This window comes from Octopus bimaculoides, chromosome 1 (genome assembly GCF_001194135.2).
Source record: "Octopus bimaculoides isolate UCB-OBI-ISO-001 chromosome 1, ASM119413v2, whole genome shotgun sequence".
Classification (NCBI taxonomy): Eukaryota; Metazoa; Mollusca; class Cephalopoda; order Octopoda; family Octopodidae; genus Octopus; species Octopus bimaculoides.
In genome coordinates this window covers 5,800,208-5,816,147 of record NC_068981.1, presented here as the reverse complement: position 1 = coordinate 5,816,147, position 15,940 = coordinate 5,800,208, and the positions used below count along the sequence as shown (strand labels likewise).

General features: G+C 40.1%; 1 protein-coding gene across 4 annotated transcripts in view; it reads left to right on the top strand.

Annotated features, from left to right (window-relative positions):
• Positions 1-15,183: 15,183 nt before the first annotated feature.
• Positions 15,184-15,940, top strand: part of LOC106875997 (synaptic vesicle membrane protein VAT-1 homolog-like) — a 90,931-nt gene continuing 90,174 nt past the window's right edge. For 3 of the 4 annotated variants that reach the window (XM_014924347.2, XM_014924346.2, XM_014924345.2), the window contains exon 1: positions 15,184-15,691. In XM_014924347.2, coding sequence (XP_014779833.1) covers positions 15,480-15,691 — 212 coding nt within the window. In that variant the 5' untranslated portion in view covers positions 15,184-15,479. The remainder of the gene's footprint in view (positions 15,692-15,940) is intronic. The other variant, XM_014924348.2, reaches the window with a different exon arrangement.

Below are 15,940 nucleotides of genomic sequence, written 5' to 3'. Positions count from 1 at the left end.
CAGTTACTTGCAAAAAAAAAAAAAAAGGAGGAAAAAAAAAAGACACGAAGAATTGTTACTGGCATTCTATCTGTTACGACGCCGAAAATTCCAGTTGGTCCGAACAACGGAACAGCCTACTCGTGAAATTCATGTGCAAGCGGCTGAACACTCCACACTCACGCATGTACCCTTAACATAGTTCTCAGGGAAATCCAGCGTGACACAGAATGTAACAAGGCTGGTTCCTTTGAATTACAGGTACAACTCACTGAGTGGACTGCAGCAACGTGAAATAAAAGTGTTTTGCTGAAGGACGACACAACGCACTGCTGGTAATCGAACCCAGCAGTACCCTAACCACTAAGCCACTCACCTTTTACAGGAAGAAGAGTTATTATGAAGGAAAAGTGGCTTTACCGACTCGGGTAATTTGGACGACATACATGTCAGTTAAAAGCGGTTAAACCCAGTTTTGCATTTCTTTCGTTACAACCCGTATAGCATGCATTCTCATTAAGCTGCAGATGAGAAAGAAACATCGTAAAAATAAGATGAAACAAAATAAAAGAGGAGCAATAAAGTTATTGTAAGGAAGGAAGGGAGATAGACGAAGTGACGAGTAATAAATAGAAACCAGCGGAAGAGAAAGCATCAAGATAACAATAATTCTAACATAGTAACTGATATTTTGAGAGAGACAGATGAGGGTAAAACATAATATGATTGCATCTTATATAATCTAATTTATGGAATTATCGGTCTGTCTGCAATTCCGTCCGATTCTACAGTGTAATCTGAAAAAAAGTTAACATCGCTTAAACCGGCGAAACTAAACCGGGTACAGACGTGAACTGACGTCATTGTGGTTTCTTTTTCTTTGTTTATTGTTTTTTTTTGTACAGATGTTTTTCAAGGATTTGATGTCGCTAACCTTCCAGTGTGTGTGTGTGTGCGCGCGCGCGTATGCGTGCGGTGTGGACGTGCTTGATTGTGTGTGTGTGTGTGTGTGTGCGTGCGCACAAGTCATACATACATACATACACGCAGGGCCGACCCTAGGGTTGCTGGCGCTGGAGCAAGCCGAACTTCGACGTGTACAAGCTGACAGTTATGGAAATTTCCTTGTCTTTGTTACGTCCTCTTTGGCGCCCTCTAGCATACGGCGCCCCGGACGACTGCCCGAGTTGCCGGTACCTTGAGCCGGCCCTGCATACATACACACACACACACACACACACACAAACGTACTGGGACATACAAGAACGAGAGGATAACTATGGACAACTGCTTCAAATCTCCAGCTTCTACACCCGGATTATAAATTCACACTTTTATACCAATAATAACTGGTGCATTTTGTGAGTAAATGCCTTTGTGACAATCTGGATAAGCTAGGATTTCCAGAAAAAGAAATCAGTCATGCAAAACGTACATTACGAAGACAATCTCTAAGTGGAACTTAGAATATACAAGACTTCCACATTAACTTTCACACACGCGCTCTCAGCTATCATAAAGATTAAATTCCCAAGTGTCGTCTGCTGTAGCATTTATGTGTGTTTAGTTGATTCATCCAAAGTTGACATTTGTTCAAGATCATAATGATGTACGAATATGTATGTGTGTACGTACGTGTGTGCGTGTGCGCACGCGTGTGTGTGTCATTGTTTTATTTCAAGATGTCTTGTCAATAGAGAAAGAGCCGGTTTCTAACCCAGATCTAAGGCTCCTTCATTGGAATTTCAACAACATCAACAGGTTATTTTTGTATGTATATATGCAGGTTTGTATGTTTTCTTTTATGCATGTATTCTCATGCATATAGTTACATATCTAGACATGCTCATATATATATTTGAATAATAAACTTCTGGAAAGTTTTACAGATTTTTACAGTTCCACTGATGGACTGGATCTGCAGTCTTCGAATCAGCTTTCTCCTTTCTGGTTTTGAGGAGCCTAATTTCTCAAGATTGGTATTTAGGCAGGGTGTTACACATCCCAATGCCCCAATAATTACAGGTATAAACCTGAACTTGTAATCTGGATAGAGTAACTGCAAATTTCTCAGTAGTTCAGCGTAGATATTTTCTGTATGTATGTCTCTTCTATTTTTAAATTATTATAAATCTTCCACTGAGGAGGGAACCGGTTTCCAACAAAGATACAAGGCTCCATCTTTGGGATGTAGTTAACACAGACTAATTCACATTTGGAACTTGAGAAAAGTCTTGCATATTTTTACTGTTCCATTCACAGATTGCACTTGTAATGTACGAATCAGCCGGTCAATTTCTCTTTCTGAAAATCCCAGTTTATCCAGATTCTCCTTTAAGCATTTGCTAACAAAACCTAGTTCTCCAATTATTATTGGTATGAATATGTATGTATGCATGTATGCATGTGTAACGGGTAGTTTCCTAGATTCTTGCCCAAAATTCGAACCCTAACCTGCATTTTTCTGCAAGTTCCCTTCCTGTTCTCGACTTTTTCACTTAGAAATTTATGAGTCAACTGTCAACTGGTTAAGTTTTATTGTTTCAGTAAACATTCTTGGGTTACAGTTCAACAAATAAACCCATCACTTCTCATTGTTCTCTGACCTACATCCAGCTTTCCAACATATATAAATACAGTAACCAAGTTCGATTCTACCTCTCTTCGCTTGGTCCCTGGCCAAAGGAGCACTTCACGTATGGCGCGAGTACACAACTTTCACTCTTTCTACTTGTCAACAAAGTGATGTAGACTCTCTTATTCGTTTCCCCTCTCTTTCATCCGTTCTTCTCGCAGTTAACAAACGATGAATTTACCCACAGAATGAATAACAGAACGGCAAATATTCTCTGCATAACAACAACCCGAAGAAGTTGTATCTTACATTGTAACGATGAAAATAAAGGGCCATTTCAACTAATTATATATTTTCTTCCGTTCATTTATTTGCTACATAGAAATCCTTTCTACTATAGACACACGTCCTGAAATTTTGGGGAAGGGTACTAGTCGATTACATCAACTCAGTGTATAGCTTGTACTTAATTTATCGCCTCCCCACCTCCACCGAAAGGATGAAAGGCAAAGTCGCCCTCGGCGGAATTTGAACTCAGAACGCAGTAGCGACGGGCGAAATATCGCTACATATAAATTGTTACAATTTTGGTCGCTCCTTGCTACATTTAATCGTTACATATGTATGTTTATTTACTTATGTGTATGTATATATATGTGTGTATGTATGCGAGTTTGTGTATGTGTATGTGTGTATGCAAATTTGTGTCTGTGTAGATAGACAGACACACAGATAGATCGATCGATCGGTAGATAGATAGATAGATAGATAGATAGATAGATAGATAGATAGATAGATAGATAGACAGAGAGACGGATAGACAGACGGACAGGAAGATAGATCAGAAGAGACGTATGTAAAAGCGAAACAACAAATCCATTTTGTGAAAGATTTAATTCTGAATAAGAATCTGGAGATAAAAAAATATTTAATTAACTATTTTAAATGTTTCCCAGAAAAGATAAAATACATTAAGCTTTTCCGACGTTTAAAGGGGTGTTTGTACAGGTCTATGCATGTGTTTGTGTGTATGAGTATATTGCTAACATTTTTTAAAAACAATATCTCCCTTTCGGTATTGGTCTACAGTGTCACCCTCTTTTTTAGCCAAGCTATCTATGTCATGAGAAAAGGTTGTGTGAGGGAATGACGTCGTCTACCAATACCGAAGGATTGCCAAAAGTACGTCTACAGAACATTCTTTTATGCGAGGTAAATGTAAGACAAGTTCCAAATTTTGGCTTGATTTCTTGGCTTTCGCTTGGATTTTTTAATAAAATTCTTGTTCGGATTGACTGTGTTGAAAAACGACTCAAAGATCATAACATGAACTTTCACGATGTCGTTTGTGATTTAAAGACATTTCAAGCTGCGAAGAATCATTGAACAGCGAATCACTTGCAGCTGAGCTGGAACAACAAGATGAATGCGATATTGGAAAAGAACGACGCCTGAGAAAGAATAAACAAAATATCTCGTGCAAAATCCAAAGATTTAAGTGTGAAAGAAGACATGATGAGCATAATTTTTTCTACTCTAGGCACAAGGCCCGAAATTTTAGGGGAGGGTGGGCCAGTCGATTAGATCGACGCCAGTATGCAACTGGTACTTAATTTATCGACCCCGAAAGGATGAAAGGCAAAATCGACCTCGGCGGAATTTGAACTCAGAACGTAGCGGCAGACGAAATACCGCTAAGCATTTCGCCCGGCGTGCTAACGTTTCTGCCAGCTCTATATCTTAACAATCGCTACAAACGTTGAGTTTCTAAAAAAAATTATTTTATTTTCTACTTTACATTATATTAAGAGAGGGAGAGACGGACAGACAGGGAAAGTTAGCATAAGATGTGCAAGGTGAATGCGCATACTAGGCTTGGTGGCAGGCAATGAGTAAAGAAAGACTAGACATGCGCGCACACACACACACACACACACACGTAGATAGGAGATACAAAGAATCGCGGAGTCAGAGAAGGAGGAGTAAATAAGTGATTATGGCCTGGGGGTTGTACAAATGAGAAAATTGTTTTATTTGACTTTAAGGTAATAGATATTTTTTTTTTGAAAACTATTATTTTCATCAATTCCTATAAGCCCCCCAAAACTCTCTGGTATTACCCATGATGGCAAAAGTATACTTCCAACGTTATCTGTTATGTAACTCGAGCATATATTTTGTAGCGGTGATTCGAAACTGAACCAATAGGTAACCGATCAGACATCACAATCAAACCACAGCAGTTTCACAGGATCGGCCTATTAAGCAACTAATCAGCGTCAAGCCGTTATATGAATCAATCTTCAAGAATCTTCTTGTGTCTTATAAAAAAAACCGTTTTGGCGTTAATTTATTGCAGTGTTGGAAGGCGGCTGAGCGATATACACCTCCACTCAGCGACCCACGCAGACCGTTGAGGCCGGTCGATCATTCATACGTCTCACCTTTTGCCATGTAGAGTGTTGGAAGGCGGCTCAGCGACCTGTTCCTCCACTCTAGCCAATCAGCCCACGCAGATGGTTAAGACAGATTGCAGAGTGTTGGGACAGCTGTGCTTTGTGTCTCCATTCTTGCCACAGCCAGAATGTAAAGACAGAAGACGGATGATTGACAGGAATCTCCATCGCCACGAATATAACACAATTATTTTCCATTTATGTTGAGCCAACCACAGATTGATGTATCAGTTAACTTGTCGTAAATCCGAAGCAGTATGTCTTTCCCACTATATAATTATTGTTGTTAGCATCTGTAAAAGACCAACATAACAATAAAATCTTCTGTTAATTGTTCACGAATGTTGCTAGTTACTTCTACGCGCAGCCAAAGAAATTCATTTTCATTCAGTAACTCACCCAGTCAACCACAGTGCCACCAACAAACACACTTGCGATAATCTAATTTTAAAAAATGTTGGTTGGTGGGTCGGTCGGTCGGTTAATTTCTCCATTCAACGCTTTACATGGTTTAAAGAGAGGGGGAGAGAGAATAGAAGAGAGATAGGGAGTTAACATAAAAGGTGCAGGATGAATGCAGGAAATGAGTAAAAGAACACAGAGACAGACACACAGTGAAATAAAAGAAACAGAGACAAGGTAGTATCCGTCCTACCTCCGTTTGACAACCATTGTTGGGTGTGTTTCCATCCCCGTAACTTAGCAGTTCGGCGAAATAGAACGGTAGAATAAGTCCCGGGCTTTAAAAAAATGACTGAAGTCGATTCGTTCGAGTTGGTGCCCCAGCATGGCCGCAGTCTAATGAGTGAAACAAGTAAAAGAATAAAAGAAAAGAATGTAATCACATTTCCATCTGGCTCCTCACCCCCTCGTTCCTCCTCTCTCTCTCTCTCTCTCTCTCTCTCTCTTATACTCTCTCTCTCTCTTATACTCTCTGACTATTCCTCTTTCTCATCCCACCTATGCTTTTATCTTTCTTCTGATGAAGGACTAACGTCCGAAACATCAGGAATCCTTTTTCTCTCTCCATAGAAGCATTAAGCTAATACCGTGTTTATTATCTAACATTGTGCCCTCTGGGATGTCTTTTTTTTTTAAGAGCTCTCATTTAAAACGGTAAGACGAAATTTGAGGAAGGTATGGATGCTATTTCTAGTAGGTATAGCAACCAGGTAGTAGTAGTAGTAGTAGTAGTAGTAGTAGTAGTAGTAGTAGTAGTAGTAGTAGTTTAGCCCCATGTCAGCCCTGATTGAGAAATATTTGTGATTAAAGACGTTCCAGTCGTGACAATTCCGACTTTCTTCGTTCTTTTTATTTCGCTTCTGGACAATGTGTCCTTTCTTTTAAAAGCGATAAGGTATGATTTGGAGACGGATTTGGCTATTAGACATAGCAGGTCGAGAGAGAGAAAGAGAGAGAGAGAGAGAGAGAGAGAGAGAGAGAGAGAGAGGAAATGGTTTTGTGAAGACAGGTGACTTCGTGTATTTTTGTTGCTCCTATAGACATAAAAAAACCATCACCACCACCGCCACCACTACTGCCATCACCACCGCCACCATAGATGCTAGCACCGCTACCACCACCACCACCATTACCATCATTATCATCATCATCATCATCACCAACAAGAGCAACAACGATGTGTGGCGGTGCTTCTACGGTGCGATCAGGACTAGAAACGGTTGGAACCAGTGAAATAATTACAACAATCACCATGGCAACAACGACCAGGACCACCACTAAGACTGCTACAACAACTATAACAGCAGCAGCAGCAGCAGCAGCAAGGCAGCAACAAGTCACACTCAGAGACAACCACGATTCAATAACGATCAAAATACGTCAGTGGTGAATGTCATGGCTACTACTACTACTACTATTACTACTGCTGCTGCTGCTATCAACATCATCAGCAGGAGTATCAATAACAGCCCCCACCCCACTCATCACCATTATCAAACTATATCCTCCTCCTCCTTCTCATCACTCCTACCCCATGTTTTGAGCTATATTTATAAATATAAATTGGATCTCTCTCTCTCTCTCTCTCTTTCTCTCTTTCTCTCTCTCTCTCTCTCTCTCTCTCCGTTATGCGTGTTTTCTTGGTCAGCTAGAAACAACAGGCAAATCTTCCTCCAATCACGCTCCACTGTCTTAAAAATAGAAAGACATTGGATGAAAGTAGGTTATTAAAAAAAAACAACAGTAACAGATGAGCTGGTCATGGCTGGATTGCCTTCGGTCATGATCGACCTGGGACTTAGCAACCACATGAACAACATATTGGCAGAGTCAAGGCGGCGAGCAGGAAGAATCGTTAAGGAGGCCGGACGAAAGGCTTAGCGGCATTTCGTCTGCCGCTACGTCCTGGGTTCAAATACCATCGAGGTCGACTTTGCCTTTCATCCTTTCGGGTCGATAAAATAAGTACCAGTTGAGTACTAGGGTCGATATAATCAACTTACCGCCGACCCCTCCCCGAAATTGCTGGCCATGTGCCAAAATTTGAAATCGATACATTGACAGAGTCGGCAGAGCATCGGATAAGAATATAAACAGTTGTTTATATTCAGTGTTCAAATCCCATCAATGTCGACTTTATCATCTTTATGGGGCCAATTAGATAGAGTGCCAGTCAAATACTGGAGATCGTTTCTATTCCTGCAATGTATCCTGGATAGAATTTAGAATAGAAAACTCAAAGCAGACCTCGAGAAGAGAGGGCCAAGACACTGAAAAGATTGCGAATAGCGGTGTTATTATTGGCATAATGACCCCCCCTATGACACAAGACTAACACAGTTGGTACAGTTCTATATTTAAGAGATGAGGAATTATGTACATTATTTACAGCTGAAACGTTGTGTTAACAACAAAGATGAGGACAAATATCCATCAAGTGTAAATAATGTAAATAATAACATAGTTGGGTTTACAAGCTGACAGCGAGACTCCAGATGAGAGAAATAGCAGCTAAATCTCCATCAAATCACAGTTGGCTGCTAAATTCGTACATCGAATTCGGAAAGTTGAAAGGCAAAGTCGACCTTGGCATCAAAGGAGGTGGGGGAACATTACAAGGACAATCTGCATAAAAAAAAAGGTGAATGGAAGGGAAAAGAGGAGGAAATGAGATAAAAGTAAATTTGTGAAGGTATCTTTGATGCTAAAATTCCTGATGATGGAGAAACACCAACTTGGATTAACCAAGGAACCCCACGGATTCAGGATTACCCTGACACCAAATGCATGAACTCTTGCTCAACTGTTCTCCAATCTAAACGCACACGCTTAGTGTAGGTCCATTCACCCTTTTCCGTTTTTTTCCGCAGTTACTCAAAGGAAGAGTATTTCTCTCTTCCTTCCTATTCAAGCAGAATCCTAAAATAATCAATGACGGCTTGACCAAAGAGAAACCCTTCTGTCCTTAATCCTTCCAGCCTCGTCCACAACTCAATCTCGTCCGCCATAGCAACGAAACAGACAAATACCGTTTGCTCTGCTTACTTAAAGGTGAGAGTGACGAGGCGACTCATGACGAATTCAGCCGAGTTCATCGTATACTCGACGACAGTTATTCGTCAGAACTCCACAAGTCAGCAACGCTTGATCACTGCTTGAGTGCAAACTGCGGTTTCATTGCTCTGAGTGAATCTCGGGCTGACCCACCGGGCGGTCCTTTCGTTCTCATAGAGTTTATCTCGAACTGGCAGTGACCCCTCTGAGATTTCTAGAAGCCAGAAAGTCTTTCGAACCAGAGTTCGTCCTCGTTAATACCTAAAGTTCTTTCGAAGAACATCATCGCTTTTACCCATCACCAGGTTGCTATATATTGCTTTCAAATTTTGGCACAAGGCCAGCAATTTTGAGGAGGGGTAAGTCTATTACATCGACCCCGGTGCTCGACTGGTGCTTATTTTATCGATCCCGAAAGGATGAAAAGTAAAGTTGATTTCAGTGGTATTTGAACGCAGGGCATAAAGACGGACGAAATACCGCTAAGCATTTTGTTCGGCACGATAACGATACTGCTAGGTCACCACCTTAGATATCTACATATTGCCAACATCGAACTTCCACCGACCGCATTGACCGACTGTGGAGAGCAGTGAGCGCCTGGCGACAACAACGGTTTCAGATTTCGGTACAAGGCCAAGAATTTTAGGGAGAGTGGGTATTTGTCAATTGCATCGACCTCAAAGGGATGAGACGCAATGCAGACCCCGGTGGAATCTTGCTCAGAACGGAAATCGACCAAAGTCTTGTGAGCGAAAAACCGCTCCTGTTGTTTGGTGCTAGGCTTAATCGGTCACCTGGTTTAATTCTACCATTTGGTCGTTGAGTGCTTTTAGTGGATCATATTCTGTTCCAAATATTCAGACCTGGAAACAATTCTCCATTTCTCCCGACAGTATCACAGCTGCTGAGAAGGCGCGTGTCTCAGTGGTTAGGGTATTCGGCTCACGGTCCTAGGTTTGTGAGTTCGGTTCCTATCCTTGAGCAAGACGCTTTATTTCACGTTGCCCCAGCCCACTCAGCGAGCAAAAATGAGTTGCACCTATAATTCAAAGGGCCGGCCATGTCACATTCGGTGTGTCACGCTCAATCTCCTTAAGGACAACTTTAAGGGTACCCATGTCCGTGGAATACTCAGCCGACTCGCACGTTAATTTCAGGAGCAGAGTGCCAGTTATCATAGCTGATTGGAAGAATGGGGCCTCCGAACGTGTTTCTAAAAAAACATAAGGAATACGAAAATCCGAAAAAAGGGATTTCGTGTAGACAAGCGAACATTTTTAAAGAATCTATTTTCAAAAGATGTATTAACAAAAATAGTTTCGTAAAACAAAAGAGTTATAAAGTATATCGACCAATCACGAAGAAGAAAGAAAAAATCACACAAGGCGCAGGAGTGGCTGTGTGATAAGAAGCTTGCTTCCCAAATACATGGTCCTGGGTTCAGTCCCACTGCGTGGCACCTTGGGCAAGTATCTTCTACTTTAGCCTCGGGCTGACCAAAGCCTTGTGAGTGGATTTGGTAGATGGAAACTGAAAGAAGCCCGTCGTATATACAGGGTGTCCCAAAAAGATGTACTCACTCTTTGACAGACGATTACTAATGTATTGTTTTTTTTTAAATTTCGAAATGACAATAAATAATCGTTTCTACAACAATTTATTTTCCTGAATTTAATTTAACTTTTTAGGATTGTATGTATATCAATAAACATCTACTTGAACACAAAATGCATGAGTACTGGGAAGTCAAAGAGTGAGTACATCTTTTTGGGACACCCTGTATACATATGTATGTATTTGTGTGTCTGTGTTTGTCCCCCTACCATCACTTGACCTCGATGTTGGTGTGTTTACGTCTCTGTAACTTAGCGGTTCGGCAAAAGAGACAGATAGAATAAGTACTAGGCTTACAAAGAATAAGTCCTGGGTGTCGATTTGTTCGACTAAAGACAGTGCTCCAGCATGGCCGCAGTCAAATGACTGAAACAAATAAAAGAATAAAAGAATGAAAGAACAACGAAAACGAATATAGAATGACGTCATTAGAAACTGATCCGACGCTCGTTTCAGGCTGTTTTACTTCATCGGAAAACAATGACATTACTGAAAACATTCATTTCTTACTTTGTCTCACAGTACAATAATACAGCTTTAGTTCGAATCGTCAAATGGAGAACCACTGTGTAGTCGCTGGGCCAGCTAGAAATAACTGTGAAGCATGCCTCAAATCCTACAAAAAGGATATATTGGATAATGCGACCCTTGCATAAAGAAAGAACACAGGATGGTTACGGTGAGAAGATCTTTGAGGGATGACCTGGGGAAAAACAGTATCAATATCTTCAGTTTGCGCTGCCATCGAGAAAGCCGCTGGTTTAGCCATTGTTACTAGGGTAAATGATAAAAGATGACATAATTCCACCATATTAAGATGACGAGTTGGCAGAATCGTTAGCACGCTGGACGAAACGCTTAGCGGTAATTCGCCCGTCGCTACGTTCTGAGTTCAAATTCCATCGAGGTCAACTTTGCCTTTCATCCTTTCGGGGTCAATAAATCAAGTACCAATGAAACACTGGGGTCAATGTAATCGACTAGTCCCCTCCCCACAAAAATTCCAGGTCTTGTGTCTATAGTAGAAAGGATTATTCTACCATATTTCATGTTCCTTAATACACATTTTCGTCGAAGGATTCTCAAGGACTCTGTATTTTTGTCTTCTCTTCCGATAGATTTGTCATCCATGAGAGTTACCATCTCGTTCCTGGCGGTCTATTAGGTTCAGCAGATATATATGTCTAACGTTCACATCGACTCTTGATGAAACAAAGCTTGATTAGTTGATTGTTCTCGGTAGAATATTCCAGCTGTGACCGGACCACGTTTCACGTTCAACAGATGCTTCCCTCTCCAAATAATGTTTATTCTTAGACAATCGACTGTATTGTCATGTGTAGGAAAAGTAGTCAACCAAATATAGCTAAAATAACAGCTAAACAGGCCTAAAACGACACCAGCACAGTGGTTCTCAACTATTTTTTAACCTGTGGATTCCTTTGGTTTGTAGTTTACTCGGATGTGCCCTCATAGCCATTCGATGTTTAAAAAGTCCTATTATAGTTTTAAAATTAAATATTATTAGGATCTCCAGTTGTGTCTGGGAAGAGTCATTCTCTTTTAGTGCCTTATGATTTAACACACGCACCGGTAAAGTTTCCACTCATTAATTTTTCTAAAATTTTCGTTGCGTCTTGCAACCTTTTCAATGGTTGTTGACTGTTATTCAAGCTGAGTTCTTATAAGGCACTAAAAGAGAATGACTCTCCCCAGACACAACAGAATATGCTTCAACATACGAACTCACATAAAGAATCTTGCAAACCAAAAAACCAAATGCAAAAACGAAATATTATGAATTGTATGAGAAATTCGTTAAATATTTTGTGTATTCTAGAAATATGACCAATTTAATGCACGTAACTTTAAATAAAAAAAGTCTATGACTCTCCGAGGGATATTTGAACCGCGGTTGAGAAACGCTGCTCTGGCCTCTCAAAAATGAGACAAAAACAAAAGAATAGTGGACGATGTAGCCAGGCTATTTGAGGTTGGATTGTCTGTTATCATAGGTCTGTTTGTTAACAAGAGTTATGCCAAAAGCTGTTTCGTATGTGAAGGGGTGATTGAGAATGTTAGGATAGTAGGAAAGAGAAAGTTGCGACATTTACGATGTTTGCAACAAAGTTAGCAATTTAAATAAGAGCACTCAGACAGCGCAAACCCCCACCAAGGCAACCCCAACGTCTTCTCAACGATTAGCCAGAGATGATTCTTAAAATGAGAATATCTGAAATAAACTCGACTGCTCTCTCTCTCAAACGAGAATACTAAAAATGAACCCGACCGCTCTCAAAAATTAAGTAAAAAAAAAACAGGAAAAATAATCCAGAATCCTTGTCCGGTGCCGGATCGATTCCATAATCTAATCAGTTCGTGCCAGTCACAAGGCCAAACATCCCTGAAAGTTTCATCCGAATCCATCCAGCGGTTCTTGAGACATTTTGTCCAAGGACAAACAAATACGACTGAAAACAATACCTCCGCCTTCGCTAAATCGGAAGTAATAGAGAGAAGAGTTTCACTCGAGATTACCAAGTGGTGTCCAAGTACAGCTTCGGTTTTTGCTGTTATTATCGGTGTGTATATCAAGGCGGAAAGTTGGCAGAATCGTTAACGTGTCGTGTAAAATAGCGGCATTTCGTCCGTATTTACATCCTGAGTTCAAATTCTGCGGAGATCGACTTTACCTTTCATCCTTTCGGTGTCCATAAAATAAATACTAGTCAAGCACTAGGATTGATGTAATCGACTTACCCGCTTCCCCAAACTAGCTGGCCTTGCACGAAAATTCGAAGCTTCTACATACAGCAGAGGGTAACTCTTACACATTCACACTGTAATAGGTTATTGTATACAGCAACTCTTTCACAGATTGGTAAATAGTTGTACACAGCAATCTTCACGCAATGAGATCAATTGAGCAGACGGGATTGCAGGCCCATACGATAGATCGTAGTCAACCTAATTGATCTGGTATCCATTCTGAACAGCTAATAAATGGGTCTACACACACACACAAAAGCACATCGAAACATCCACTGTGAATAGAGCGCCTTAACTACTCGGTAATTTCGCCTGTACTGTCTTTAATAATGTTAATCAATAGCGTAACTGAGAAGGGGTTTCCGCTCCAGGAGACACTTTTATGGAGGCGGCACCTTTGGGTCTGCTGTTATAGTTTGTCTGATGCTGGAGATGGCGGGGAGACACACTGAAGAGCTGCTTCCAAGCGGCACTCACGCGAGTTCTGTCGCTGTTGTTTATGCTGTGGATCAACCTTGATCAAACAACTAGAATCAAGGACATTCTATCAAGGGCTTATCTCAAGACCAGTTTATCTAATGTTTCTCTAATTTTGTTTCTAACGTAGTAATATGTGATTTTAGGGAGATTTAACCAAGGCCAGGATTAACATTAGGACATGAAGAAAATGGAGACATCACTTCTTTTTTTCTTTTCAGTGTCTAATTTTTTTTTGTAACAAGGAGCAAATAGTAAATCCGAAAAGTTATTTTTTAAAACAATGAGTAAGGAAAATGTTGTAAATATTACATTGTTTTCCTGTCGCCCTTCTTATAAATTACTCACTTATATTATGGCTGTTTACTGTTGAGTAAATAATATCTTAAATTGACTGTATGGAGGTGAGCTGATAAAATGCTTAGCGACATTTCGTCCGTCTTTATGTTCCGAGTTCAAATTCCGCCGTGGTCGACTTTGCCTTTCATATTTTTGGGTCGATAAAAAAAAAAGTACCAGTTAAGCAATGGGATCGATGTAATCGACTTACTCCCTCCCCAAAATTGTTGGCCTTGGACCAGAATTTGAAAGCAACATTGTAACAAATGCTAATAGATGTGCACAACGAATAAAGACTACAACGCAGTTTCAATTCTAGCATCACACAACTTCTCTTAATTTATATCGTTAACGTCCTATGGGAGACAGATGAAGGCCTAACATCCTCTTTTACCACCGAACATATAAAGTTATGTGCCTAGTCACAGCAAGTAATATATTACTAGTTAGTAATATGTATTTATGGACTCAGACGGAATATTTTGAAAACAAGACAAACATATGGGAAAATCTAATGTTGTGATACTCATGGCTTTCCCCAACAGTATTGGCATCGTAAAGGAAACGTGCTGGTGGCACTTCTGGACGGTGAAAGAATCGGTAGCAAGTTGATTATCGAAGCATTTTCAATCGAGCCGAATCTGGATTAGGATAATGGAATGGGGGAGGCGGGGGAATGTTGGCGGATTAGGGTAATAGGAGGAGGTTGTTGTGGATTAGGGTAATAACAGGAAAATGTCTTAGAGGACGAAGAAGATAAAGAAAGAGGAACGGACTGACAGCTGGACGTGTTATTTAGACGGACGGAGGACGGATGGATGAAGGGATGGAGGGATGGAGAAAGACAGACAGGCATTCAGTCAGACACATGGATGCACTGGGACAGACAGACATACAGATAGACAGATAGATGGATGGATGGATAGATAGATAGATAGATAGATAGATAGATAGATAGATAGATAGATAGATAGATAGATAGATAGATAGATAATTTCACTGCCTCTATTAAACTGTCAGTGAGAGAAAGAAAGAGAGAGAGAGCAATAAAGAAAGAAAGAAAGAAAGAAAAGAGTAAACAAGATGACTAGGATCGCTTGATAGAAAGACAACAAAACAGTTTACTGATAAAAGAGAGAGTGTGGGGAGTTGTATTGGAAGATAAATTACGGTAAAAAAAAAAGAGGAATAGGCGAAGAAAGAGAGAGCGTGTGGTTCAGGTAGACGAATGTAAACAAAACAGAATAGACATAAACAAATAGAGAGAAAGAAAGAGATGAATGAAAAGAAAAAAGGAGAGACGGCGAAAGAAGAGAATGAGTGTAGAGAAAAGGAGAGAGAAAGCATGGAAGATGAATTAAAGGGAAAAGTAAGAGAGAGAAAAAGAATGAAAGATGAATGAAAAGAAAGAGATGAGAGGAAGGAGGAGGAGGAGGAGGGGGAGATATGAATAAAACCAGGAAGAGAAGATTTTATCGAGCAGATTGGTCGAGTTCTTGGGTCGGTCGTCAACAGCTGTATTGGTACGGCAAGGCTATTTGCGTAACAAAGCAAGCTTTTTAGTGTTGCTTCATATACTTAAATCCACAACAATTTACAAGAAAATACATACATTGCTTATACGCAGATATTTAAATATACATATATACATTTTTTTCACCTCGCATATTTTGTATTGAACAAAGCCTCATAGAAGTCTGAATAAGTCTAAAATATATTTTGTTTAAACTACTGGAAACTGTTAAGTAACCATGCCTGGAGATTCTTCTGACGATACTACTACCTCTGCTCAAAGCAAAGAAGCGACAAGTACAGAAGATCCGGCCAAGACCGAAACACCGGCTCCCAAAGAAATGAAAGCAGTGGTTTTAACAGGTTTTGGGGGTCTGAAAATGGTCAAAATCCAAACGAAACCGCAACCAATAGCCGGAGAAGGACAAGTTCTCATTCGTGTTAAAGCTTGGTAAGAGTCACTTTATTCTTGTAGTCTTCTCAACAAAAATTTCTCTTATTGTTACTAAAATATTTATTTAAGAAAAGTAAAAGAAATTCTAAATAAGTTATTCCATTTTGCAGCTTTTTCATTTTACATAAATGAAATTGTATTTTTTTTTTTTTAATTTCAATCTCACATGAATGAAAAAAAAATGACAGAACACTTTTGTTAAAGTGAAGATGTTTGTCGTGGTAAACTTAGCCACATGTCGTTATC